The 9,091-nt window shown below is 44.3% G+C and overlaps 2 protein-coding genes across 4 annotated transcripts in view; one reads left to right on the top strand and one right to left on the bottom strand.

Annotated features, from left to right (window-relative positions):
* Window positions 1-2,351: 2,351 nt before the first annotated feature.
* Window positions 2,352-4,013, top strand: LOC310860389 (glucose-6-phosphate isomerase-like; the record flags this gene model as incomplete). The annotated part of the gene is made up of 1 exon (XM_083767268.1): window positions 2,352-4,013. One exon carries the CDS (start codon window positions 2,352-2,354, stop codon window positions 4,011-4,013), a length of 1,662 nt encoding a protein of 553 aa, XP_083623394.1.
* Window positions 4,014-6,199: 2,186 nt separating this feature from the next.
* Window positions 6,200-9,091, bottom strand: part of med16 (mediator complex subunit 16) — a 50,648-nt gene continuing 47,756 nt past the window's right edge. For all 3 annotated transcript variants that reach the window (XM_083767928.1, XM_083767929.1, XM_083767930.1), the window contains 2 exons: window positions 8,522-8,605; window positions 6,200-6,996 (listed from right to left, as the gene is read on the bottom strand). In XM_083767928.1, the coding sequence (XP_083624054.1) occupies window positions 6,870-6,996; window positions 8,522-8,605 (211 nt within the window). In that variant the 3' untranslated portion in view covers window positions 6,200-6,869. The remainder of the gene's footprint in view (window positions 6,997-8,521; window positions 8,606-9,091) is intronic.

Raw genomic sequence — 9,091 nt, 5'->3', positions numbered from 1 at the left:
ACCACCGATCCGACACAGGGGTAAGGGGGTTGACACTATATGGCAGGTAAATAAAATGTTGGAGCAGTTGCCCAAACTGCAAGTGCACATTTGAGTGACGAGTCTGCTATAAACACAATGATATATAGCTAATAAATAGCTATGAACACAACACGAGATCACAACACTGGTATCGGTATTCGGTATCGGCTAACACAGAAATTGTGGTATCAGGATCGGAACGGGAACGAAAAAAGACATCCCTACCTAATCTAAATCTTCCACTGTGTCAGAGAAACTCATTTGAATTACTCAGCTGTTCATGTTGTTGTTTAATGTATTGCTCATGTACAAAACATTCTCAGATTCCAGCTAATAGCATTTCCTTAACCAATGCTGTCTGACAGATTAATATCTAAATAATTTGACAGGTTCATGAACTACTTTTAATTCATACCTACTGTAGCTCCTCAAAAAGTAGGAATTATTAATTTTTTTATCGCAAAAGGTAGCGCATTCATAGGCTCATAGCCGAAACGCGTAAGCGTTCCTTTTTGGTCATGTTCAGATGAAGGCTCATAGCCGAAACGCGTAAGCATTCCTTTTTGGTCATGTTCGGATGAAGGCTCATAGCCGAAACGCGTAAGCGTGCCAATATAAATATGGAAATGTGAGTACTTTGTCCACCTTTTATTTAAAGTGTTGGATTGTCTACCTTTTGGGATTTTCTTTTAATTCCTACTTTTTGACGTATCCTGGAGTTTGGTTTTAACACATTTCTGATGAGCAACCTCTTTTTCTCATCCTCTTTGAACCTACCTGTGGACTATTACTTACTTACTTAGTTCCTCCCGTTCCTATTGGAACATTGGGGGACGAGTCCTCTCCAGTCCTGTGGACTATAACAGGGACAATAAGGGACTCTTTGCTCTACCTAATGGACCTACTTGCGGATTATAGTGTCAGTCTTTATGTAGAGTATGCCGTTGACACGCACTGACATTTTGCACGTTAATCCCACACTGTGTTTCTTTTATTGCATTTCGATAAGGTTTTAAGCTACAGTAGGCTATGCACTGTATGGATTTGACTGGTTATGCAATTATGGTGTAAGGGAATAGTTCATATATATGCTGATGTTTAACATGTTGTGTTTATTGATGATTATTGTCTGATTTATGATATGTTTTTTTCTGTCGTAGTTTCTACGTTGACTATTTGAATAAACATTGGTTAAACTCATCAGTCAGTCTTTAACCTTCTGCTCTTTGTGGGCACTATTAGGAACTTTGCATAATGACATGGCTGCCTGTCACTGTTGGAGCAATAGAACGCTCTTGTTGTGTGAGTGAAGGGATTTTGTGTATTTTTCAATGTATTGTACATTTTAAGTTTTTATTCATGGGTTTTTGATTATTATTTTGGAGCCAATGTTTTATACAATTGTGTCAATAAAGTAACTAACTACAGAGAACCCAAAAGAGAAGACGATACACATCACATCCTAGGTCTTTGGAAGGTCTTTGAAGAGAAACATTGCTTGGAGTTTCCCATTACAGTCAAACACTTGGTCTAAAAGGATAGTGCCAAAAAGAAGTCCTTGGGGTATTGTTTCCATTCTGGTCCTATGTATTCAAGTCATAAAGATGACATGAGAAATGACAACAAAATGCAATATCATCACAAAATATAAAGCACTATGTACACAGTTGAAAGTAAAAAAAAAAAAGTAAATAGGGGGGGGGGGGGACTTACAAACTATCTAAGGGCGGCTGTGGCTCAGGAGGTAGAGCAGGTTGTCCAATGATCTGTGGGTCGGCGGTTCGAATCCCAGCTCCTCCTGACTACATGTCGAAGTGTCTATGAATCGCCTTGCATAAATATGCTATATACGTTTACCATTTACCATTTAGAAGTGATTGTTTCCTCGCCTACTGAATGGTCGACCGTGGAGGTGGAAAAATGAACTAGAAACACAATTGCTTACAGAGCAGGTCTTTGCCTGGCTGGGTGGCCTACCCAGGGCTATGTCAGTCATTTGGAGGCCTCCCCTTGAGCAAGAGAAATGAGGGTAATGTTGTAACAAAGGCTTTCACTCAATTTCACCTCATATGGGCAACTGATTGCTTCAGTTACCCATTAACTAAGTCTGACATCTCAAACTCCATATTTGGGCGTGGATGATCTAGAGCTCCATATATGGAGCCGGCAGAGACATCTAGTGCTGACATCATGCTAATGTAAAACCCCATATATGGATATAGCCGACTCATTTGTGACATCAGTCACAAGCATCCAGCCAAGCACCATATAAAGGCTGGCCGTCACACCTTGAGCTACATTGTGCATCAACCACCGATACCAAGGCAACCATGGGGCTTACAAGCGATCCGAACTATCAGAAACTCGAACAATGGTACAATGCCAATGCCGGGAATCTCAACATGAGAGCCATGTTCGACGCGGACAAGGAAAGATTCAGCACGTTCAGCACGACCCTCGAGACGGGCGACGGAGACATCCTGGTGGACTACTCCAAGAATCTCATCAACGAGGAGGTCATGGCCATGCTGCTGGCGCTGGCCAAGTCCAGAGGCGTTGAGGAGGCCAGAGAGAGGATGTTCTCTGGAGACAAGATCAACTTCACGGAAGGCCGCGCCGTGCTCCACGTCGCCCTGCGCAATCGCTCGAACACGCCCATCCACGTCGACGGCAACAATGTCATGCCAAAGGTCAATATGGTGCTCGACCAGATGAAGGCCTTCTGTCACAGAGTACGCAGTGGAGACTGGAAGGGATTCACCGGAAAGGCCATCGCCGATGTGGTCAACATCGGCATCGGAGGCTCCGACCTAGGACCGCTGATGGTGACCGAGGCTCTGAAGTCTTACTCGGCAGGTGGACCTAATGTGTGGTTCGTGTCCAACATCGATGGCACTCACATGGCCAAGACCCTGGCCCGGCTCGACGCAGAGACCACGCTCTTCATCATCGCCTCCAAGACATTCACCACCCAAGAGACCATCACAAACGCAGAGTCTGCCAAGTGTTGGTTCCTCCAGGTGGCAAAGGACGAAGCTGAAGTTGCCAAGCACTTTGTAGCGCTGTCCACCAACGCACCCAAAGTGAAGGACTTTGGCATTGACACGGACAACATGTTCGAGTTCTGGGATTGGGTTGGAGGCCGATACTCGCTGTGGTCAGCTATTGGTCTCTCCATTGCGCTGCACGTAGGATTTGACAACTTTGAGCGTCTCCTTGCCGGCGCACACTGGATGGACAACCATTTCCGTAACACGCCTCTGGACCAGAACGTGCCCGTACTGCTGGCCATGCTGGGGGTCTGGTACGTCAACTTCTTCCAGGCCGAGACCCACGCCATGCTGCCCTACGACCAGTACATGCACCGCTTTGCGGCCTACTTCCAGCAGGCCGACATGGAGTCCAATGGAAAGCGTATCGGCAAAAATGGCTCGTGTGTCAAACACCACACTGGACCGATCGTCTGGGGGGAGCCGGGGACCAACGGGCAGCACGCTTTCTATCAGCTCATCCATCAAGGCACCAGACTGATTCCTGCCGACTTCCTGATCCCAGCCCAGTCACAGAACCCGATCAGGGACAACCTTCACCACAAGATCCTGGCGGCCAACTTTCTGGCCCAGACGGAAGCGCTGATGAAGGGGAAGACGCCAGACGAGGCCTGCAAAGAACTGCAGGCCAGTGGCCTGTCGGGACAGGCCTTGGAGAGCCTTCTGCCTCACAAGGTCTTCCAAGGGAACAAACCGAGCAACTCCCTTGTTTTCAAGAAGCTGACTCCCTTTATGCTTGGAGCTTTGGTCGCCATGTACGAGCACAAGATCTTTGTGCAGGGTGTGGTGTGGGACGTCAACAGTTATGACCAGTGGGGGGTCGAGCTGGGCAAGCAGCTGGCCAAGGAAATACAAGCGGAGCTCATAGACAACTCTGAGATCACCTCACACGATTGCTCCACAAACGGGCTCATCAATTTCCTAAAGAAAAACTTTGCCTAAATAATCTCCCCTCTGCCTTCAATTTGTAACAGATTCCCAATGGCGGGATAATTCCACGGTGTTGTCTCTTTCATTGGCTAAATTATTTCACTTTACCCCATGCCGACCATACCATAGTAGCCCTCACATGATCATGTCACTTTACCCCATGCCCACCATACCATAGTAGCCCTCACATCATGTCACTTTACCCCATGCCCACCATACCATAGTAGCCCTCACATGATCATGTCACTTTACCCCATGCCCACCATACCACATAGTAGCCCTCACATCATGTGTACTGTCAGGTACACATGATGTGATCTCTGGGGGGAGCCCAGAGATCTATCGGGAAGACCCTCCCCGATAGATCTCCCCCACAGTACCATGTTGCCTCTGTATGCTCTGAATAACACAGGAAACAATTAGTATCAATTAACAGCTAATTGGCAGTTCAATAAGTACAGTTAACAAGTTGCAGTTGGGTTATCAAAAAGTAAAATACAATACAAAAAGATGAATACTAATCTAGGGAAAGGGGCAAGCACAGCAAGGACTGAGCCTATAAAACAAAACAAAACATAACTGTTAGCTCCCACCATGTACCATCATCATACATCAAAACACATGATTAAAATGCATATTGTTTTACCTCAACAATTAAGGTCTAGTACATGGCAGGGACTATATAGAAGACATGGCAGGAGGCTCATGGAAGACATGGCAGGGGACTCATGGAAGACATGGCAGGGGACTCATGGAAGGAGCATGTAGCTGTAGGCTACACAAAGAGCCTGGTACACCAGCCTATACTGCAAGTACAAAATGAACAACCCAAATGAGTACAAAAATGAATAAAACCACAATATAAAGTCATATACAAACATTACTTTGAAAATGGTCGATCTACAAGCTCCCGCATAACGCTAAAGTCGTCTCTTCGGTGCTACTGAAAATTTCTGACAAGCCGAAATAATTTCGGCACTACAGCGCCGAAACTGCGGTAAAATAGGAGTATGAATCGGCCCTTAGTTGACGTAAATGTATTTTGCCTTGATGGCGTCGTAATGACTGATTTTACACTTGCTGAAAAATAGCAGATCTACAAGCTCTACAGCACGCAACCAAGTGTAAAATGAAATGCTGGATCTCTTGTCCACTAGTCCCTTCCTAGCATTTTAGTCTAGTTTGTATTTGTTGACGAAATTGTCAATATATTTAGTCTTACTTTTAGTCATCATAGGTTAGTTCAGTGAAAAAAGGTAGTCGACAAACATTTTTCGTCTTAGTTTTAGTCGACGAAAACAACACTGGTTAACTTATGTGTAAATGTACAGTAGGCCTACATGGAAAGTGGGGACCCAGAGGTCAGGCGGAGTGATGAATAATTACCTCGTTTAAACTTGAGAACATTAGAAAACGCATTAACGCCATTTGATACAAAAAAAATGTGTGTGGGGGCCCACGGTGATTGCTTTTCCACACACACACACACACACACACACACACACACACACACACACACACACACACACAGTAATAATCACAACTCAATTTCCTTGTGTTGACATTCATTTTAATACAAAACATAGAAAAGAAAAAGGTGTATGTGTGGGGGGTTCGTAAAAAAAATATGTATAACAGTTTCAAATAACATTTTTTTTTTCTTTTTTCTTTTTTTACTTATAATAATAATTAATTACTTATTACGCTTCATGAAGCCTTGAATTGATTCAATGTGATGACCGGTGGTAATGCACGCATTGTAAGTGTCTCATATTATCGGCTTCGAATCAAAAACAAAACAATCTCTATCAATTCAAGGTTCCATGGTGTGTGGAGACATTTCTACGCATATCCGTAGTCGGGTTGCGGGAGCAACTGCTCCACCAGAGTGCTCCTCCAGACTTCCCCTCTCCAGAGCAACATTAGTGACCCGAGGCCAGTGAGTCCATGCGTTTCCTCCATCTAACCACCTAAGCTGGCTCCTTTCCAGGCGAAGAAGCAGCGATTCTACTCCGAGTCTCTCTCGCGTGAATTAACTTCTCACCCTATCTCTAAGGGAGATGACGGCCACCCATTTCTTTGGGTGAACCACTTCTTTAAGACGAAGACTGTGTGTGCATGGGGGGTGGGGGGGGCTTGTGTCCGATGTAAGAATGTGGGGGGGGGGGCTCTATATCTAGAGTCCACTCACTCGTCCCCTCGGTCGACCGCGGAGGTTTTTATCCATGTCGGGGAGGTGGCTCTGTGTTCTCTTACTTGATTCGGCGGCGGTAATATTATTTATTTCTCTTATTTATTTCTTAGTCAAAGCACCGGCATGATTAGTTATTTTTTAGGGGGAAAACAGTTCTTAATTGACACAATATATATATATATATAAAAATAAAAATAAAGTATACGAGACGCAGGTACGATGTGTGGATGACATCAGACTTCGGTGCTCTATTGCAGTGGTTCCCAAAGTGGGGTCCGGGGACCCCCGGGGGTCCTTGAGGGAGTTCCAGGGGGTCCCCATGCTAAATGATAGTTAGGAACCAAATGGACCCTTATGGGGCTGTGACTCCGAGTGTACAAATGGAATCTCAGAGGTAAATTAACATTGATTTTACAATACAAATTGGGGGTCCCAGAGATAGAAATGCCATTAAATCCATAGCCTAATGCATATCAAACTGAGGGTTATTGAAATTAAACGGGTTGAGAATCACTGCTAGAGCCGGGGGTCCCTGGCATATCTCTTCAAATGGGGGTCCGCGGTGCTAATTAGTGTCAATTTGGGGGGTCCTTGACGTGAAAAAGTTTGGGGACCACCGCTCTAGGTGACCTCTGTGTGACCTGGATGACCTCTGTATGACCTCTGGGTGACCCCTAGGCCAGGGTGGGAGGGATCCTCCTCCACAGTCCTCCACACAGACAGTTCTTGATCCAGCGTTGTTCCCACTGCTTCATGGCGTTGCTTTTATTAGGAGATCTGAGCATGGTGACACAGCCACACCTATGTGCACACACGCACACACACACACACACACACACACACACGCACGCACGCACACGCACACGTACACACACACACACACAGTGAGACACTGATTCATGCCGATGAGACATTTTGGCCGATATCGATATCAGATATATAATTAGTTGCTGTTATGGCTGATAACCGATATTACCGATGTCGATATGATCTCATTCTGTATTGGAAAAATATAATAATTTTGTCCATTCTGAACAATACATGTAACAGGGTGTCTGCACTGCAGGCTTAGGCAAGTCAGATTTAACTTTAATATTGTGAGCTTGTAGATCTGTTCAAGCTGTTACTTTGGGCCTGTTCATCTGTAAAGAGATCGGACCGATGCATTAATCGGTCCGATTGATTCATCAAACCGATGCCTATAAATAAAAAAACTACTATAATCGGCCAAAACCGATGTGTTTGCCGATGAATCTCCCATTACTAGTTATGACATAATTTGGACAGAGGCAGAGATGGAGCGAGAGATGGACAGAGACACACAGAGAGAAGTTATTTTAGAGCGATTTGAGAGTGATTTTGAATTGCAGCCACCTTAGAATCATGTATAGCATAGCATGTATAGCTTCATATATATTTCGGGTGAAAAGAAGCAGCTTGGACTCCTCATGCATAGAAGGAGGGATGAGTTCAGTCCGCTTTATGTTTACTTTTGTATTGGAAATGATGTAATGGGTATTGTAATTTTGCTGTAAATATTATTAGAATGTATAACTCTTTGTATTTGATTGGGTGTTTTTTTAAACTATAGTGTCACTGCATTTTTTTGAAAAGTCTCCTGTGGACAAGTGGTGAAAACACACTGTAAACTATACATTGTACAATTGTGCAATGAGCAATGTAATTATGTCATGTCCATATCAAATACATAAACATAAACGCCAGGATCAAACACAACAAAGAGACAAAAGCAATGGAATGTGATCTTTTTTGGCACTTTTTCTTTCTTTGATCTTCTGTCTTTCTTTGATCTTATTTGACCGTTTTTTTATCAGTATCGTTATAATTATTATTAGCACGACCAGCCGAGTATGTTGAGTTACAGAGTTACGAAGACAATGAGCTCATAGCGTAGCCAGTAATGAATCAAAATACAATAACAAAACGGTTGACAGTGTTACGAAGCTTAGACAATGAGCTTATACTGTAGCGTAGCCGATAATACATCAAAATACAATAACAAAACAGTTGAAGTTTAATTTTGGGACACAAACGAACAACTGATGATGGAGTGATATTGGAATTTGGCTAAAGAGAGAGAGAGAGAGAGAGAGAGAGAGAGAGAGAGAGAGAGAGAGAGAGAGAGAGAACAGACAGGAAGGACAGACAGACAGACAGACAGACAGACAGACAGACAGACAGACAGACAGACAGACAGACAGACAGACAGACAGACAGACAGACAGACAGACAGACAGACAGACAGACAGACAGACAGACAGACAGACAGACAGACAGACAGACAGACAGACAGGCAGACGGGTACCTGGTACAGGACTTGCTGTCCTCAGTAGGACAGACGCCCATATGGAGACACCTCAGGTTGTCCATCCTCTGAGACCCTGGACTCCTGGAACACACACACACACACACACACACACACACACACACACACACACACACACACACACGTGTTCTTTATTTGAACCTGCACATTACGATTACATTTGTAAAGGGAGAACAAATATAACAGGGTTGACAGTTCATGGGAACCTAAGAATACACATGACTCCTTCTCCTCCACACACCTCACACACACACACACACACACACACACACACACACACACACACACACACACACACACACACACACACACACACACACACACACACACACACACACACACACACACACACACACACACACACACACACACACACACACACACACACAGAGAGCTCAGTATTTGGCAGGTTGTTGGGCTTTGCTCTGCGTCATGCCAGCTATTGTTAGGCCACTCGTGGTCAGTGGTGGAAAGTAACCAAGTACTTTTACTTAAGTACAATTTTGAGGTATTTGTACTTTACTTGAGTATTTCCAATTTCCAATCATT

The sequence above is a fragment of the Protomyctophum parallelum genome (genome assembly GCF_964188405.1).
Source record: "Protomyctophum parallelum genome assembly, chromosome: 6".
Taxonomy (NCBI): domain Eukaryota; kingdom Metazoa; phylum Chordata; class Actinopteri; order Myctophiformes; family Myctophidae; genus Protomyctophum; species Protomyctophum parallelum.
Note: the sequence above shows the minus strand (reverse complement) of the source record. Positions and strands in the feature narration are given on the sequence as shown.